Below are 20,633 nucleotides of genomic sequence, written 5' to 3'. Positions count from 1 at the left end.
TTTTGTTTTTGAATCACCCGATTTCGTTGAGTATTAAAGAAGTTATGAACGTTTAAAATTTACCCAGTTTCTGGCGAGTTTTCCATTTTTTCCGTCGATCAATCGCCTTTCGGGCTATTTTCCAGCCATCTCCAGCAACCATTGGGCTTCCAAATAGGTATAATCTTGTTCTACACTTTCCCATCTTCATTTTGATATATTATGGGTCAAATTTTGTTAAGAAACGATTGAGTTACGAAACTTTGAAAATTGCCCAAACTTCTAGCGAAGAGCTCGGGAACACTTAACAGAGTTTTTAACGAAATGATCAAAATAATGGAAAGTGAATAATCTCATGGACCATTTCTATTGATTTCAATCTCAGGACCAAAGTAACGTGTGATGTAAATTTTAGGGACTATTTTGGCTAAAAAACCTTCTTTTTAGTTAAAAAAATCTCGTAAATGACGAATTCGATATCAAATTAAGTTGTACATTGTAGTCGTATCGCTTACCAGCAATGTACTTTAAAAAAAAAAAAAATCAAATTGAAAGAAAAGAAATGAAAGCATCGGCCATTTATATATATAGCTATATATAACAGTGCGGCCGATGCAAAGGGCTCCTTTTGCTTCGTGGAAACTAGAGTGAGGACTTATTTGTAAGCTCCAGAGTTTTCTAGGGTTTTTCTCTCTCTAAATTATTCACCAAAGGAGCGGTCCGTCTACTTCCCCGCTCCTCTTTCGATTTTCCCTCTCATTTCTTTTCCTCCAATGCCATTAATCCTATATTTTCTCGCCTCCCAAACAGATCTCTCGGCCTGCCCGCTTCAGAAATTCGGGTTTTTTCGCCGGATTCCGGCTCCAATTATCAATGCAAGTCCCCAATTCTGACGAAGCTGCCCCCGAAAGCACTAAGGTACCTGAGCAATCAGAAGCTGAAACCTCCAATCCGACTGTCGAAGATGAAGACGGCGGTGCGGCGGTCGACGGAGACGACGACCCTAGGGTTGTCGACATATCCGGCAAAAGCTTGGACTTTTCGATTGGGGAGAATTCTGAGGATGTCGGGGCTTTGTATTTGTACAAAAACGTGCTTAATTTATTGCCCCAGTCGATTGGCTCTCACAAGCGGTTGAGGACGCTGAAGTTCTTTGGGAATGAGATTAATTTATTTTCGCCGTCAGCGGCAATGGAGTTTGAGAGCTTGGAATGCTTGCAAGTGAGGATGTCGTCGCCGGAGTTTGGTGGGTTGCCGTTGGATAAATTGAGTGGCTTGAAGGAGCTTGAGCTTTCCAAAGTGCCGACGAGGCCTTCGGGGTTTCAGATATTGAGCGAGATTGCTCGGCTCAAGTGCCTCACCAAGCTCTCTGTTTGTCACTTCTCCATAAGGTAAAGCTTTTTTCTGCTCAAGTACAACGCTGATTGCTGTGTTTTTCATTTGAGTTATTTCGATTCAAGTTTTTATGTAGTGAAGTAGACTGCATGGGCAGTGAGATTGTTCATATGTTATCAAGGGTTTTCTTTGGAGCAGCTTTGACTAGTAAAAGATGAACCCACATGAAATTGAACTCTTAAATGGTTTCAGCATATGTGTGTTTTGGCTAGTGAGTGAGCTTGAATGCGTTCGGAAGGAGTGAAGTCGAGCTGCAAGGATCATAGGCTAGATGATGTAGTAGGATGACTTCATTAGTTACTTGGGTTTTTACCCCTAGACGTTTCTTGTCTCTCTCTTAAGAGATATATAAAGCTTTTAACTTTGTATGTGATCCATGTTTCACCATTCTGATGGTTATACAATTCCGTTTCTGCAAACTCTCTGATATGCAACTGCTAACAAACACTCAGAAATGTAACATAAAGAAGAGAAATCATAATTAATGGGATTGTAAAGTGAGACCCTTGTATTGGTGAAAGATATAATATTAATATGTAGTAGAGGTGTTTCTATGCAAGTTTAATGTACTGGTAACATGATGTCTTCAAGAACATTTTCTTAGTCAATAATCGATCTTTCTGATGAAACACTGATGGGAGTTTTGTTTGTGGTCTGGAACTTAAGGATCTGGTAATCTTCTTGTTAATTATCGCTATTTGGTTAGCTATTGAGTGAAATTGTGTTTTTTATTATTGTAATTACCATTAAAATGGTTGTCTATGTTTGTGTAATTTAGGCATCCAGTAAATCATAAAAAATGGTTCTTTTTATTTTTTTATTTTTTATTTTTTTTTCCATGGGAAAAATAGTTACCTACTTTAACTTATCCATTTTATGGTGTGTTTACTGCAGATACCTCCCTCCAGAAATTGGCTGCTTAAACACTTTGGAATATCTAGATCTTTCATTCAACAAGATGAAGAATTTGCCTGCTGAAATCAGTAATTTAAATGATTTGATATCGTTAAAAGTTGCTAATAATAAATTGGTGGAATTACCTTCGACTTTGTCCTCTTTGCAAAGGTTGGAGATCATGGACCTGTCAAATAATAGGTTGACATCACTAGGGTTTCTTGAACTTGACTTGATGCACAACCTTCAGATTTTAAATCTTCAGGTACTTACATACTACTACAAACTAGGATTATTATAGTCAAGTATTCCTTTTCAGGGTTTGTATTCTTCTATCTGTTATTTCCACTGATGACATTCCAACACTTAATTCATTGGATCAAGATTTTATTTTATTCCACATACTATCCGTTATAACTTGCGGAAAATCATATTCTGCTGCTACTCTCTTCATGATGGCAGTGTGCTTATTCTTTTTGTGCTGAACCACTTAAAACCTTAACATAAACTTTAAAGTTTTAGGCGATCATGTTTCTTACAACCATGGTGCATATTCTGTTTTAATTCATTTTGTTTCTACTTCTGCAAACAGTGTTTAAGTTCACTTGCAAAGCCATGGTTTATTAATTAGGTTTTTGGTTTCTTTTATTTTTGAATTGTATTATGTATAGTCTTAACTTTCTTTTAGAGTAATTGTTATTTAGTTGTTTTTTTTAATATTATATGTAAACCTAACGGTTTGTTTTGTGATCTTCTTTGGTGCAGTACAACAAGCTTCTCACTTTCTGTCAAATACCCTCATGGATATGTTGCAATTTGGAAGGAAGTGGGAAGGACATACACAGTGATGGTATTTCCATTTCCTCTGTTGAAATGGATGTATATGAAACCCCCCTTCAGAAAAATAATGAAAGCCATTTTCGTAGAGGTAAGGCTGTGGAATTACATATGTAATTTATTTAGTGTTCAGTTTTAGGTAGTCAACGCTCTCTCCTTGATTCTCTCTATTATATATATTAGTATTTGATATCGTACTGTTAATGTGTTTACAGGCTTTCATCATAACTCAACGAGTCTAATTTTCACGCATTCATCGACCAGTAGGTGCTGTGCAACTCGGAGGTCAGGTAGGTGGAGGAAGCAAGGGTATAGGTTGCAGCAGAGAGCTCGTCAAGAACGCTTAAACAACAGCAGGAAGTTGAAAGGTCTTGATCTTTCCAAGCAGTTACATGTGAAGGAAGATGGAGAATGCAAACCAGGCAACCCTGACCTTCTTGCTTCTGAATCTTACCCTGAAGGTGCATCAGTCATTATCAATCTGGATGATGATGTTGAGAAAGATTTACTATCTAGGGAAGTGCAAAGTGAAAATGTTGTGTGCCATGATATGAGTTTGAAGGAGCATTCTGTAGGAAATTCCTCATCAGTGAGTCCAGACTCTAGTGCAGTAGATGAAAGTGATGAAAAGGATTGTTGTGAGTTTGATGCATCGTTGGCCCCCAATCAACGGGTTTATGGTGAGGAAGATGAAGGTTCATCTTCAGATACATCAAAAAGTATTTGTCAACCCAAAAGGCACCCTGATGGGTGCCTTGATAATCCGAGACGGCCCAAACATCCTAGATACAGTTCTAATAGTTCAAACTTGTCTCGGAAATATAATGACATCTCGGTTTGCAGCACTGAGGACCATCTTTCAGATGGCTTTTACGATGCAGGGCGTGACAGGCCATTCATGCCACTAGAACTCTATGATGAAAAGTTCCGTCTTGACTCACGTGAAGTCGTTCTCTTGGACAGGTTATTATTTATGCAAGTCGTTTATGTTGACACGTATTTGCTGTCCTCTTGGTTTTCTACTGATAATGGTCGTATCGTTTAATTTATCTCCAGGCAATGGGATAAAGAGTTGGATGTAATTTTATGTTCTGCCCAAGAATTGGTGAATCGTTTAAATACGGATGGAAATAAGGCTGATATGCTGCAGATTGCATCACTACTTGCTCTGTTTGTATCAGATCACTTTGGGGGGAGTGATAGGAGTGCTCTTGTTGAATGGTCACGAAAAGCTAATCCTCTTTCAGACTACAAGAAGCCTTTTGTTTGCACCTGCCCAACTGGAAACAAGGGCTTTATTAGTTTGTCCACTAAACCAGTTGTAAAGAATGTTGAAGATATCATTTTTTCTGATGTCTGTGAGAAATCTCTTCATTCTATCAAAGCACGACGAAATTCCATTGTAGTTCCCATTGGAACCTTGCAGTTTGGTGTGTGTCGGCATAGAGCATTGCTATTGAAGGTTATTCTTGTATTAAATTTATCATTTATTATTTGTACCGATGTCTATTATTTGCAATAGGTATTAATTTGGTATTCTAATCTGATGAAACTTTATTTCTGTAGTATCTTTGTGATTGGGTGGAGCCTCGAGTACCTTGTGAGCTTATTAGGGGTTATTTGGATTTCATGCCACATGCGTGGAATATTGTATTAATCAAGAGAGGTGCCAAAGAGATTCGAATGTTAGTTGATGCATGTCGTCCACATGATATAAGAGCGGAGACGGATCCCGAATATTATTGTAGGTCAGTATATCATGTAAATGATCTTGGTAATTCTTCACTATTGAAGATGCTCTGAATACAGTAAAATGTTTTTTTAGAGCTTATTCATGTTCTGGGTCACTGTGTTTGCAATACCAAAGTAATTTCGCCTGCTTGGGTGGTAAAACATATGGTGATTTTTTCGAATATAAATTTTATTACATACCAAAAACATGGCATAATATGTTTATTTCTTAGAGGATATTTATTGCTGAGACTTTGTGTGTAAATTCAATTTGTGATGGCAGGTATATTCCTCTCAGTCGGACCAAAGTTTATCTTCCAATTCGAAACAGCCCTGCTCCTACCTCCTTACCTTATATGCCCTCTTGTGATGAAACTCTGAAAAACTCTGTTACTTCTCTCGTCCGGCGCAAATATGGATCAAATGAGGCAGCAGGAAAGGTGTGTTTCTTGAAGTTTAATCCATTGTCCGGCCGGAAAACTTTGGAGCTATTTTCAGGCCTTAAGTAGTTGGCTGTGCTGGCAATTATTTGATAGGTCTGAAAATTCCTAGGCTTGTTACTACAATTAATGATCTAAATCTTGCTTTTGTTTGCTTGTGGATGCTGCAGATGCGTACTTCCGTGGTATATGGAACTTCAATGGATGAAATTAGGAACTTTGACTACAACTGCTTAGGGGAAATAAGGATTTTAGGTGCTTTGAAACACCCTTGCATAGTGGAAATGTATGGACATCAGATATCTTCCAAGTGGGTTCCTCCTGGAGATGGTAATCGTGAGCATCGTATATTGCAGTCTATAATTTGGATGGAGGACATAAAAGGGGGTTCCTTACAGGTGAATTCAACTGTAGATAGTAAAGTTTCAGGTTTAATTTTGCTGGGGTTGATTTGTATTTTTTTTTTTTTTTAATATTTTCATCCCCATCATCTGACAGAATTATATAGAAAAGTTATCAAAAGCTGGTGAGAAGCATCTCCCAGTGGAGTTAGCTTTGCGCATTGCTAAAAATGTTGCATGTGCACTGGTGGAGCTGCATTCAAAGCACATTATTCACCGGGACATAAAAAGTGCAAACATATTGATTGATCTGGATAGAAAGAGAGCTGATGGAACACCTGTTGTGAAGCTCTGTGATTTTGATAGGGCAATTCCCCTTCGATCTTACTTGCATACATGCTGCATTGCCCACGTTGGAATACCTTCTGCTAATGTTTGTGCTGGAACACCTCGCTGGATGGCCCCAGAGGTTTTGCGAGCAGTGCATGAACAAAATATTTATGGATTGGTAAGTTCCTCTGGTCAGTTTGTCACATATTTCTAATCATTGATTTATTCTCTGATCTGTACCTCTTTTACATCTGTTTGGTGGTGAACTATTTGTATACAAAATGATATAGATATGCATTGAAGTGTTCATTTACTATGTTCATTAAGTTATAGACAAGTTTTCTTTTGAAATATGTTAGAATAGGATCTAGTTAGTATAATCGACCGTATCTTTTGTTGTCAAACAACTGTTTTAAAGCTAGGACAACCACAAATAGCACTGCATAAAATCAATCTATCTAAAAAAAAAAAAAAACGTTCCCATTGGAGTCCGAGATGGTTCCAAGGGTTCGAACACCAATATTGTAGCTTTTTGCTATCTTAAATTTGTGTCACTTTGGTTTTTTGTGTTGTTAAGCTTGTTTCCCTTTTGGTAACAGGAAATTGATATCTGGTCATTTGGGTGCTTGCTGTTGGAAATGTTGACTTTGCAAATTCCGTACTTAGGAGTACCTGACTTGGAGATTCATGAACTTCTGACGGTACTACTTCTCTTGTTCTATCTCTATTTTATGGACAATTTTGTATGGATTGTTAGAGATTGTGTAATAAGAATGAGTAGTGGGATTTATTTGTAAGATTTTGAGGTCTCCATACATTTGTTGATTTGAATTCGTACATGCTGCATACGTGGAATACATCAATAGTTGTTGTTTGTTGAACCAGATTTCTATTCCTGTCAGTGAAGTGAGAAAGTGAATATGTTATTCTCATATGATATTGCTTCATTATTCCACAGCCTAAGTTGGCTTGGCATTAAGACTCAATCAAGCATGTAGACTGTCGAGAGCGTTAGCTAATTTTTTTAGGTTGCCTCTGTGTATCTTTTAATGAAATTGTACGTTCAATGTTTTGTTACTTCTGAAGTAATCTGCTGCTTCTTGTTTGTTGCTTGCAGAAGGGAAAACGACCAAATTTAACGGATGACTTGGAGGTGTTTCGGTCGTTGAATGAGCCAGTAATGACTCCAGCGGGCGCAGAACTTGATGGAACAGAGGCTGACTTAGACACACTGAGATTTCTTGTTGACTTGTTTTACCAATGTACGGAGGAGAATCCGGAGAATCGTCCTACAGCTGACAACCTCTACGAATTGATACTGGAGCACAGCAAAACTCATACAAACTCCGAAACTTAGAAATCCTAGGTTGAACTTTTGAGTAATCATAATCTGTAGCAAACCTCATAATTTTATGTCCCAATGATGTATTCTTAAGTTATTTTATTTCTTTTGGGCCAAAGTGTTTGGGATTGCCCTGGAATCATTGCAGCCGGTTGTACGAGTAGGGTTTGTAATTTTCTTGGTAGCTATTTCTGCGATTTACGACGAACAGGTGACTCAAAAAAGCCTCCAAATTATTGTTCTATATATTAGGAGTTTTGTGTTTGGCTGCCCATGTTTACTGGTTATAAATTTAGTTGTTCAGGGTAATCTGCAACTAGGTAGCAACTTAGCAGTAGGTTCTGAACATGTGCGGTACCAGAGAGCGTTTGTTGGTGCTCCATGTGGTGATTGGGAGCCTGTTTTGGAATGCTTTTGTATAAAGTACTTGTCATTTATGCTCGTGAGAAGTCTACCAAATATTTTATTAGAAATTCATGAATCTTGTTGAAAAAGCACTTTAAAAAGCTCCCGTCAAAATCACTTCTGAGGGGAAGCACTTTTCCTAGAGTGAGTGTTGGAGGGTCCTCCTAGAATGATGAATCACACTCCCAAACTGGCCCGAAGCTTCGGGGGAAAGCATCCAAAACTGCTTTTAGTTTTCAAGAACACACTAAACACTACCGGAATCGCCTTTGATTATCTGGCAACAATTAAGACTGGAAATTTGTGTATGATAGTGTAAAATGTCATTATACAAAATACAAAAACTAGTTTGTACATAAACAATAGTGTGATAAAATAAAGGGGAAGAGGGAATTCATGTAAATAATTTAGGGTCTGCTTGGTCAATGATTTTGATCATTCTTAAAAATAACTTTGATTAACTTCTCTTCAGAACATTTTTTCATAAAATTTGGTATTTAACTTAAAAACAATTTTCAATATTAAACTTTGAACTTTGAGTACCAAACGGGGTTTTTTTTTTCTTTTTTCTTTTTTCTTTTTTTATAAAAAAAAAAACCTTGACGGTACGAGGGGAGTTTTATTAATAAAAAAAATGATACGCCTAATTTGTTTTTTTTGGGAGGGGGGGGGCATAAAGCTAACCCCAAAAGAAAAGGGGATATGAACCTTACCCTTCTAAAAACAAAAACAATAAAGATGCAAGGAAAAGAGGGGGAGACATAAAACCTAACCCCTTTAAAGCCGAACCTGAAGGTCTAAACCTACAAAATAGAACAAGGAACATCACAAGGTTAAGAAAAAATAAAACAAGAAAGTTAGACAAACCTATATGCAGAAATGCACATTAATTTGAGAAGTGGAAACCGGGAAAGCCAACATAGTCAGAAAAAAGAAAAAAAAAAAAGCGGCATGAAGCGCCTTTGGACGAGAATCATGCTATACCAAAGTTGGAGAAGACAAGCCCATGTTAGCAAATTTGTCTGCAACTGCACTTCCTTCGTGATATACGTGAGAGGCATAGAAAGTCATCTTTTATGTCCACATTACCAAGAATTGCCTTTTTATCCATAAAATTGAACCCTTCTGAAACTAGCCAATGCAATCAGAAATACGTCAACCCTTAAAAAAATGCCAATTGATGAGAAGAAATTATGTGAGTGGCAATAGGGCCATGTCGATCAGCGAGAATCTTGAGAATAATTTTGAATAGAAAGTTAGCAAGAGCAATTGGCCGATACTGAGCAATGGTGGTAGCCCCTTCTACCTTAGGGATAAGGACCACAAAGTTGTAATTAGCATTTGGATAAAGTCAGCCCGCTTAAAAAAACTTGTACGAATGCAATAACATCTAAATCAATAATATCCCAACATGATTGATAGAAAGAACCTGGAAAGCCATCAGGTATCCTATACTGCCAGTAGAGCATGATCTTTTGCTGAGATTATTATGGACTGGTTGGTAGTTGGTACCCAAAAACCAATTCATGGACATGATTGTCAATCTAACCGACCTCAATCCATATGTAGCTACCACCAAACCACCTAAACTTACCAACCTTGATTATGTACTTGTAACGTCTGATGAAGGGCCAGCGGCCTTGAGGTACCACGGATGCATCAACTCGGATTTCGCATCGCTTAAGGTTTCATGTGGGAGTTATCGATATGCAATCTATGTAGCGGTAGTGCATGGTGCCTAAAGAGATTGAAGGTTTTGATCTTGTGGGTTGATGGGCTGAAGCTGCAAACCAGCTGAAGCCTCCCCCTTTACACCATTGTGACACGAAGCTTCTATGCGAAAGCTGCAAACTTTAAACGACAGCGTGAAGTTACAGTTGGTGAAGGAGTGTGTCTCTTGCCTACCATGTCTGTAGTTAACAAACAAATTGATAGACAATAAAATAATCCGTGACCCCATAACATTGCTTTTTCTAGTTTCTATTTCCTTTTCCTTAATATTCATTTAGGGAAAGAAAAATAGCTAGCTAAATGCTCCTAGAATTGTTACCAAAAACCTCTCCGAAATAAAAACAGTGGGAGTAACATGCACTATTCCAAATTGATATCTAAAGAAAGGAAAAAATCACCCTTCCTCTTGCTTGTATTTTGACTTGGTGTGAGACATGCATGCAGCTAGTGCAGTAATAAATAATAATTAACCATTCTCTCCCAAAAGAAAACAAAGCCTATTAGGCATTTGCATTGAGCTTGCGGGATAGAGCATAAAAACACAGATATTTGCACTCCAAAAATATGTCAAGTTATCAGAGAGACGAGCTAAAGATTTATTTTCAAAACATTGATATTGTCCTCAACTTGTTAATTATCATTTGCACAGTCCGATAGATGCAAGATTGTAGCCCAAAAGGCCTTGGTAATGGGGTTGGGATATTTAAACTCCTCTTTCATGTCTCTAGCCGATGTAGGATATTTCAACAAAATAATTAGCAACCACGTGGAGTCAAGGGAACTCATCCAACACACGGGGCCAAGGGACCCACCATCATCTCGTGGGGCCAAGGGACCCACCCATCATGTGACAGTACAAGCCTGCTTTTTGGTTCTGATACTTTGTCAGATTATCAAAGAGATGAGCCAAATGTCCACTTCCAACCACATCAATATTGTCCTTGATAACTCATATATTTCATGCATCTATACCATTCATTCCTAGTCTCTTTGTGATATTTTTGAGTTAAACTGGTTGCGTTTACCCTCTTTTGTTAATGTGCAGTTAATTGTATTTTAAAGTCCATTTGAGGGCAAATGAGGCAAAATGGTGTTGAAAGTGGAGAATTCAATAAGGATTTTATTGTAGAGAGATTCAAAGTGAACAATTGAATATGGTGATGAATATGGCCCTTTAAGAGACCAATAACAGTAAAAAAAAAAAATTGAAATAAAGGCTCAATTATTGAGATGTGTTGCCATTCTATAACAGCCACTTTTACCTTATAAAATCTATCTTTCAATCACTTTTACACAAGCCCCATCTTGGGGCTGCCCAGAGCACTCTCTTCTCTTTCTTTGGCTTTTCTTCCAGAAACAAAACCCTATTTCCCTTCACCATCTACTGCCATCAAAGAAACCACCCAGCCACACTGTTCTTGAAGGAGTTCCACATGAGAATTGCTTTAGGAGGTTTCTTCTATGAACTTTAATTTCACTCATATTGTTCTTCATATTTATATAATATGTTATCATGTTGTATAATTAAGTTCATAGTTGGGGATTTAGATGTAGCCTCGCAAAACTACTCTATGTTATTAAGTTGAAGTATTCAATTACTAATATGTTTTCTTGTTTCATTCACTGATTTTATAGTTTAATTTGTTTGTTTATCTTAATGTTCGATCACCATTAGGGTTTCCCACAGATTATTTGATCAAGGTTATAGTACACATCATGCTTAATCTTGGTGGACATGTGAATGAATGAAGAAACTGCTATGCAAACATCCTGCCATGTGATTTCTTTGGTTCTTTGAAGTTTTATTATTCTTAATGGATTCTTAATTGGTAATCTAAGTTGAACATCACAACTAGGTTGCAGATTAAGAGTACTTAATCACAACCACACATCAAATGGATGATTATAAATAAGTAAAACGAACCCTAGTTGCAAATTGGAGAGCTGAGTACGTTTGACTTAATTTTCATGGAGTTGGCTTGTAAAGGTGAAATCGGTATCCCTAGTTCCATCAATCTGTCATTCATATTTACATATTTTTGCATTTCAAGTTACTTTACTTTTCAAACAAAAATCCAAAATCAATTTTTAGTTTCATTGTTTAGTTAGGTTTTACATAAAGTTAGTAACTTATAGAGGTCTAATAAGTCCTTGTGGTATGACACCCTTACTTGTGCCATTATATTATCCTTATATTTGCATTTGAAAGGAACACAACAAAATTTTGGTGTTTAGTCTCCTCTAATTGCTTTCTTTATAAACCCTATATGTTTTTGTTTGATTAGTTTAGATTTTTTTTTTTTTTTTTTTATACTTTTAATTTAGTTTGTTTTGATTTCAAGTGGTATAATATGATGTATGGTGTATGTCCTTTATGTGGTCAGACCAGCCATCCTCTTCAATTATGGCCAATGAGAGATGAATTTTCTACGTTTGTCCGAAAACACTCACACCAAACCAAGGGCCACTGCAACCATTGTCAAACACATATAGACCTATATGGAGGAACCTTTATCATGACCCTTGGAACAACATGGAAGCTCCAAATCAAGAATTTGCACATCCACCACAACATGACTCTTTTTACAATTCTTTAGAGGATACTTTTGAAGCTACTTGCTCAAAACAATTTGCAATTTCAACAATCAACGAGTAACACTATTCAGAACCACTTCATAGCACTAACTAAGTTGAAAATTCGAAGCAGATTCAGATTGTTCAAGCTTTAAATGAACAACAATCCGGTGGTGATTATGAAAAAGAAAAAGAGGAACAACCAAAGGAAGCTTGTTGTGCATATTTTCATAGTGAGGTTCTTGAGTTTTACGAAGATAAAGAGCTTTACACTCCTCCCAAGCGATATGTTCCACTAGTTCCTTTTCCAAGGAGATTTGTCAAACAAAAGCATGATGAGTGTTTGAAGCTCTTCCTTAGTCTTCTAATTCAATTGAATGTTTTTCAAATTCTATGTCAGATTCTCCATGTTGTTTTACATCTTTTTAGGTGGCATGTTTGGAGTCTTTGGAAGATGATTGGCTACCAAATCAAGAGGAAAATGAATTGAAGGTTAGACGACGACAAATCATTGCTGCCCATTCACCATATGAAAGAAGATTCGGAGTTGGACGATGAGATTGCTGCCTTGAATGAATTTTGTTCATCCTTAGTAGCTAAGCACTCATCCATTGAAATCATTGGTCCAGCCACATCATTCAATGATTTTTGAGGATATGGTTCTTCACAAGGAGAGACTAAAATGCCATCACAACAAAGTTCTTTTGGAAATTCAACGCACCATATTCAAAGTCCCTTGAAAGAAACCACTTCTTCCAACCAAGGTTCGGAGGTACCTTGATTTCCTGCCACCCTAGGCGTTCATCTATCATGGTACCATGTCTTGCTTAGACATTAAATAAAGCGCTTGCTAGGAGGCAACCTAGCTGGGTTTGTGTTCTTTCTTTTATTTGTTTTCTTTTAGTTTTCATTTTACTTTAATTCTTTGCGCTCTCTGTCTTGCTGCATTACAACATTTCATTCGTTTTTTTACGCATTGAGGACAATGCTTAGTGTAGGTTTGGCTGTGTGGTTGAAATTTTCTGTTTGATTTTAGTTTTTGGCTAAAATTTGCTTTTGCTTACTAATGTGAATGTATATGAGGGCTATGTTTACAATCAAGACTATGGTGTTGTCATGAAAATGTTTTGTATCATAATTTTTTTCACAAGGCTAGTACTTTTTGATTTATTATGGTTAAAGTATCATGCTCAAATTTTGGAAGAAGAATAGTGAAGACTACCCTAGCGAGCTATTTTGAACCTATTTGCTTCTTTGAAAGGGTTTAAAGTGTTTCTACTCCCATCTTTTTATTTCAGTTTCACTTCAAATGATCTAATTATTTCTGTTTGATTGAATGCTAAGAATAATCCTATGTTGCAGATGCCATGTGCTTGTCAGCACCTATGAATGAAATTGAGACGATGTTAGGCTTTGCATGTTTTAACCACTACAAGGCCTAATTCCCATCCCTTTGTGTGCTCCATTCACCCTTGTTGTAGTCAAATACTTTTAACCTAATTCTTTTATCACCCTCACCAAACTCTACCCATCTTAGCCCATTAAACCATACCTTATAGTTTGGGGAATACCAAAGTGATGAAGATAAAGATAGATTAAGCTCTAGATCAAGAATGTGGTGTGTACCAAGGTAACATGTGTTGGAATTGCAAATAAAAAGAAAAAAAAAAGAAAAGAAACAAAATCAAAGATGTAATTTCCAAATCCTTTCACTACCACACATGGGTCATGGACACCAAGAACAAATAACAAAGACCAATTCAAGTGAAGAGCCTGCTTATTTCACAACAAAGACACTTTGGTATGTCCCAAGCTCTAGTATTTCCTATCCAGTCTTTCATAGCCTCGTGCCTAAGCCTTACATTAAAACCTTGTGAAAGACCTAGCTGATCTTTGGGATGTATTCATGGGTGCTGGTAAGTATGTGTGCTATCCATATTCTTAATATTTGATTCCCTTCATGAGACTTGTTCAGAAATCGTGCTTTTATTTCATATTTCCTATATGAGCATTTTGATTCACTTTTACATAACTCCACTCACATATGTTTGTTAAGAGACCACACATTAGGATATGTGTAAAATTTTGAGTGAAATATGTGAGGACTAGAGTTGAGACGAATTCTATCTTAGGCATTTGAGTATGGTGTCTTTGAAATCATGAGTCATAGAGTTATGGTTTTACACTACACACATGATACGATTCATTGGAGTGACAGACTTTTAGTTTAAACGTAGGACTAAGCTTTCATTGATTATTATTAGTTTGTTTCAAGTATGCTTTAACCAATTTGTTTGCAGAGTCTATAAATGTTTGTGGACGTCATCACTGTAAACCCTCAGGAGACACAACTCCCCCTACTAGGGATACCTAGAGGTTTAAAGGCTTGTTTCACTTACTCAGTGCAATCACTTAACCATCGAACGTGATCTAGCTAGATTTTTCTTTGTTTTGTTTATTTTTAGTTCTAGTTTTGCTCGAGGACTAGCAAAAACTAGGTTTGGGGGTATTTGATAACTTATATATGTCATGCATCTATACCATCTATTCCTAGTCTCTTTGTGATATTTTTGAGTTAAATTGATTGTGTTTTACCCTCTTTTGTGTTAACGTGCAGTTAATTGTATTTTAGAGTCCATTTGAGGGCAAATAAGGCAAAATGGTGCTGAAAGTGGAGAATTCAATAAGGATTCTATTGTAGAGAGAGATTCAAAGTGAACAATTGAATATGGTGATGAATATGGCCTTTTAAGAGACCAATAACAGAAAACAAAAAAAAGGTTTGAAATAAAGGCTCAATTATTGAGTTGTGTTGGTATTCTATAACAGCTGCTTTTACTTATAAAATCTAGCTTTTCAGCCACTTTTACACAAGCTCCCTCTTGTGGATGCACAAAGCTCGCTCTCTCTTCTCTCTTTTTTTGGCCTTTCTTCTAGAAACAAAACCCTATTTCCCTTCACCATCTGCTGCCATCAAAGGAACCACGCAACTACACTGTTTTTAAAGGAGTTCCACATTAGAATTGCTTCAAGGGTTTCTTCTATAAACTTTAATTTCACTCATGTTGTTCTTCATATTTATATATTCAGTGATCATTTATGTAATTAAGTTCATAGCTAGGGATTTCGATCACTAGTACAAAAAATACTTTGCATGACGTAGGTATTGTTGTAGCACAAAGTCAAAAAACGTTGCCTGAAAATTAGTCCAACGATCACTTAATCACGTGAAAACCGTCGCGCAAAGGTAGTGAAAATAAGGTTTGTGTGACGAAGAAGTAACCCGCATCGCGCAAAGACCTTTTGCACAATGCAGGTTACACCTTCGTTACGCAAACCCTTTTTTTTTTTTTGACAAAATATTTTTTATTTAATTTTTTTTATAAATATTGTAATTAAATTATAAACAATAATTAATAAACCAAGAAAAAGTATTTAATTATAAAATATATGAAAATGTACATACAAGATGTCCGAACATAAAAGAAAAAACTACAAGTAGTCATCTAGATTTGATGCATCAGGTTATTGCGTATCGGCTGGGCGATGTGGCTAGAAGGTCGAAGATGGAGCAAGATCAGGTGCTGGTATCGAGATTTAAAGGTTGGACATATGTAAGGCCTGTAAAATTATACTCGTCTTCTCGTCCTAGCCGATAACTGGGCTACAATCTGGGCTTCTCGGGCTGCTTCTTGGGCCGCAATCTAGGACGTCGTAGGAGTATCCTCAGTAAGGGGTGTAGGTTCCTCAATCAATGGAGCACTCATGGATGAAGCAGTAGCTGCTGAAAATGTGAGAGGAGCATTAGTCATACTTCGACCAGGAACGATCAACTGCGAAATCTATACACTTTTTGAACCATAAAAATATAACATTAGAAACTAATCCTTTCTTGCATTTGAAACTAATCATTTTAGGAAAAAAAAAAACAAAGTAATGGGTATTCGATTCAATCAATACAAAGTAATATTCTACATCTTTGCATTCATATTTTTTCAACCTACAATGTTTTGTATGTTTAGCTCATACACAAAGAAAATCCTAGTGTTTTAGTAAATGAATCATGTGGAATGATCCATGTGATTTTGATGGCATGAGGTCTAAGTTTGAAAATTACACAGGAACATAAAAGATAGAGGTAGTAGTACTTGAAGAAAATCAATCAAAAGAGGTTCTTGTAAAGTTCACACAAGAAACATGTGGAAAGAAGAAAATAGTAAAAAGATGCCACCCAACAAATTCCTTTTCGACTCACATACAAGACAGAACTTGGATGTCAACAAGGGCATCAACCAGTCTAAACCAGTCAGTAGCAAAATGTAGAGAGGTATCTGATTCTTTAGAGTGGGAAACAGAAAGGAGATGTATGCATATGGAATCCTTATCAATAAATTAGCTCAAAATTGGATAAGGGAAGTTATGGTTAGCACTGTGTAACCAATCCCAGTCCACTATATCTACTAACCCAAAAAAAAAAAAAAAGGAAAAAAAAAAAAAAAAAACAGAAGCAGAGAAAATTAGAAAAGAAAATGGAACCAAGTGACATCTAGTAAACCACTTGTCACAAACAAGTATTAAATAGCAATTATAATTCATCCTCACATTTGCTTTGCTCCCATCAATCACAATACCATATCATTGAAAAGCAACAAGTTCTTCTTAAAAAGAGAAAGCAAAGATAGACACTTGGGGACAAAAAATCTACACCTACATGTCAAACCACATATATCTACACCTACATGTCAATACCTCCCAAGCGCCCCCTTGATAGTTGAAGAAATGTTCAGGAATCAGTCGTTGTTCACTAGTAATGTTCGAAGCAAGAAACATGAGAAAGCAAAGCACTAGCAATTTGGAGGGAAATAGAACTCAAAGAAGACCACGTAATAATAAATTAGAGCAATTGAAAACATGAGAGGACTTCAGGATGTACCAAACTTTTGGATGGGAAAGTATTACTTTGCAAGACAAATATCCTTGTGGTAAAGCACACCCTCTTTGTTCTAAATGAGCTGCCATGTGAAACATAAGAAATGAGCCATTTCTCACGTAGACTCCAATAGGTTGCAGAGAAGATATAGGAAACAAAGGCAATATACAGATTAAGGGAACAAGGGCAATACCAAAGTTCATTACATTTAATAGTTCTCAAAGTAAATTGAAAGTTTAAGTACATGGAATGATTAAATTGATTGACATCATGATAATATCATCAAGTTTGCTTGTAGCTACCATTTGAAATAAAAGTAGTGATTCAATGATTAAATTGATTGACATCATGATAATATCATCAAGTTCATAGCTAGCTAGCTAAGGTAGAGAGAAAGTTTGAAGGGATAAGAAGTCATCATAGATGGCAATTGGTACATGATTTATATAATGGAAATCTACCTTAATCCAATTATTAATCCTAAAATTGTATCTTACGACATAGGCGCATTGCAAATTCTCATTTATTATTTTCAAATTCTCATTTAGTAATTTTCATTTGCTTGCTTTACATAGTTTGGTTATACATTTCTTTCTCTTCATAGTGGAACATAACGACTTTTGCTTCCAGTCCATCTCCAACTTGTTATAGGAATGCACTAATTCTCTTACATGTATTATATTATATAATTTGTTTTTCTAAAAGGATTACAAATTCCTTTGGCCGAATTGACAAGACAACAAAGCCTAATCAACCCCATCATCACTGGTTCAGTTACGCTAGTAAGTAATCAAATCACACCAGAAGAGTTGCATCTTTGTACTATTAATTATATGCCATCTTTTGCAAGGGTTCTTCTTATGCTAAATATGCACAAGATCAAGCCACTTTCCACAAGTTCTATCTTACATTAATTAGCATGTAGTCTGAAAACTAAAACAAGCTATGTGAAGATACTTCCAAAAGTTGGACCATGAGGTACAATGTTGAAGATGAAGCAGCTACAAAAAGTGTGCAGATGAGTGGTTTGCTAAGCATGTCAAGTTATTAATAAGTGACTAATAAGCAGCTGTAAAAAGTGTGCAGAAAAGTGTTCAGATGAGTGGTTTGCTAAGCATGTTAAGTTATTAATAAGTGACTAATAAGCAGGTGTAAAAAGTGTGCAGAGGAGTGTAAAAAGGTTACTGTAGTTTCTATTACATAATAATAGCAATATCTAATTTTAGAACTTTCCTTCTTTCCATTTTCCTGAGCCCAATTACCTATGCATTTGCCCCGCAACCAATTAAAAAAAATCACAAATTTGCAACCAGAGCTTTCAAATAAAACCCTAATTTAGGATTAAAGCAAACATAGATTCTTGCAACACTCACCAAATAAAACCCTAATTACCCTAATTATCCTAATTACACTTAAAGTAACAACAAATAAAACCCTAATTTAAGTGTATATATGATAATTAGGGCTTCCTAATTACCCAGTTACCTTTGTCTTTATCTAACGATGGGTGGGTAACGGCGAAGAATTCCTCATGCACTGTATTGCATGTGGTGGATGTTCAGCGTCTTCGAAAATCACTCAAGGAAGTGGCAGATGAAGGAAGACAAGGACGACCGAAGTGAGAGAGAGGGAAGTGAGAGACCAAGTAAAAGAGAAATGTTTGGACAATTGAAAATTGCAATGCCTAATTTTACCCCATTTTTTCGAATTCAAAAGAGCGCCTAATTTTGACAATTGGAGCCCCAAAATTTCACCCACTTGCGTGATGCATGTATAAATTATGACGTCATGCAAAGGCTCTTTGTGCAACTATCACACTGTGGTGTTGTGCTAGTTATTTTTATTTTTTTTAATTTTAAAATTTATTGAAAATGTGACTTTACTCCTTTTAAATTCAACTTTTTCTTACATAAAACCCACAATAATCTATTTTTCCAACAAAAACCCGATCCAAACTACAATAATAAATTTAAAGCTACTTAATAAATATACATACCATTCAATTTCTTAAGTGTTATACGTACAAAAAAAATAAATTTAAGCTACTTAATAAATATATATACCATTCAACTTGATGGGATACGCATTCTATGAAATTAGTTTCAACGATCCAATCGTCAAACTTGTTTGTATATATTTCGAGATCGCATACAACGAAAATCACAAAAAATAAACATTTAGAGAGCAAGTAACGGGATAAAACTTTTTAAGGTTATAAACGAAAAATCACGATTTAACGGTAGTTTTAACTTCGATTTTGATGATTTTTTACAGCTACACTCCTTGACCGTACATGAATACAATGAATGAATTCGATCTTCAATTTAAAATATTTACACTAGTGGATACTACAAAATCTTATGTTATACTTAATGAAAGTATAAATAAACTTCAAGTGTTAGTGAATCTATTGTTTTGATGGGATACGCATTCTACGAAACTAGTTTCAATGATCTAATCGTCAAACTTGTTTGTATATACTTTGAGATTGCATACGCTGAAAATTGCAAAAAATAAACATTCAGAGAGCAAGTAACCGGACAAAACTTTTCAATGGTTATAAACAAAAAATCACGATTTAACTGATTTTTTATAGCTACACTCCTTGACCTTATATGAATACAATGAATGAATTCGATCTTCAATTTAAAATATTTACACTAGTGAATACCACAAATCTTATGTTATACTTAATGAAAAGTATAAATAAACTCTTAAGTGTTAGTGAATCTATCGTTTTGATGGGATACGCATCCTACGAAACCAACTTCAACGATCCAATCGCCAAACTTGTTTGCGTATGCTTCGAGATAACATACGCTTAAAATCGCAAAAAACAAACATTCAGAGATCAAGTAACAGGACGAAACTTTTCGATGGTTATAAACGAAAACTCATTATTTAACGGTAGTTTTAACTTCGATTTTGATGATTTTTTACAGTTACACTCCTTGATCCTATATGAATATAATGAATGAATTCGATCTTCAATTTAAAATATTTACACTAGTGGATACCACAAAATTTTATGTTATACTTAATAAAAAATATAAATAAACTCTAAGTGTTAGTGAATCTATCATTTGATGTGATACGCATCCTATGAAACTAATTTCAATGATCCAACCGTCAAACTTGTTTGCATATGCTTCGAGATCGCATACGCCAAAAATTGCAAAAAAAAAAAAAAAAAAAAAAAAAAAACTCAGAGATCAAGTAACAGAACAAAACTTTTCGACGGTTATAAACGAAAATTCACGATTTAGCAGTTATTTTAACTTCGATTTTGATGATTTTTTACAACTACACTCCTTGATCCTATATGAATACAATGAACTAATTTAATCGTCAATTTAAAATATTTACACAAGTGGATACCACAAAATCTTATGTTATACCACAAAGTTGTTGACTTTGCGTGACGAAGGCATGCATTCATTGCGCATCATGCAAAACTGCTTTGCGTGACAAAGGTGCACCTACATCATGCAAAGCTATTTTGCGCAACGAATGCACACCTTCGTCACGCAAAAGACGTTTCCGTGACGTGGCTTGTGTGTCGCGCAATATTTTGACGCCAAACCAAGACTTTTACCCTTTTTTTCCCAACATTGGGCCACGAAGGTGTTCCTTCGTTGCACGAAGCTGTTTTGTGCCATGTTGGTCTTCGTTGTGCAAAGTTCCGTTGTGCAAAATGTCTTTGC

At 35.9% G+C, this 20,633-nt stretch overlaps 1 protein-coding gene across 1 annotated transcript; it reads left to right on the top strand.

Annotated features, from left to right (window-relative positions):
* The first annotated feature begins 852 nt into the window (after positions 1-852).
* On the top strand, positions 853-7,563 carry LOC103961132. Its single transcript, XM_009373656.3, has 11 exons — positions 853-1,370; positions 2,269-2,533; positions 3,034-3,196; positions 3,321-4,068; positions 4,162-4,567; positions 4,672-4,853; positions 5,120-5,276; positions 5,447-5,674; positions 5,775-6,125; positions 6,547-6,648; positions 7,065-7,563. Exons 1-11 carry the CDS (start codon positions 853-855, stop codon positions 7,302-7,304), a joined length of 3,360 nt encoding a protein of 1,119 aa, XP_009371931.2. The 3' UTR covers positions 7,305-7,563.
* Positions 7,564-20,633: the final 13,070 nt, after the last annotated feature.

This window comes from the organism of the source record quoted next, unplaced genomic scaffold (assembly GCF_019419815.1).
Source record: "Pyrus x bretschneideri cultivar Hongxiangsu unplaced genomic scaffold, Pyrus_bretschneideri_v1 Contig21, whole genome shotgun sequence".
In the NCBI taxonomy this organism is placed as follows: Eukaryota; Viridiplantae; Streptophyta; class Magnoliopsida; order Rosales; family Rosaceae; genus Pyrus; species Pyrus x bretschneideri.
This window is presented reverse-complemented; position numbering and strand designations above follow the sequence as displayed.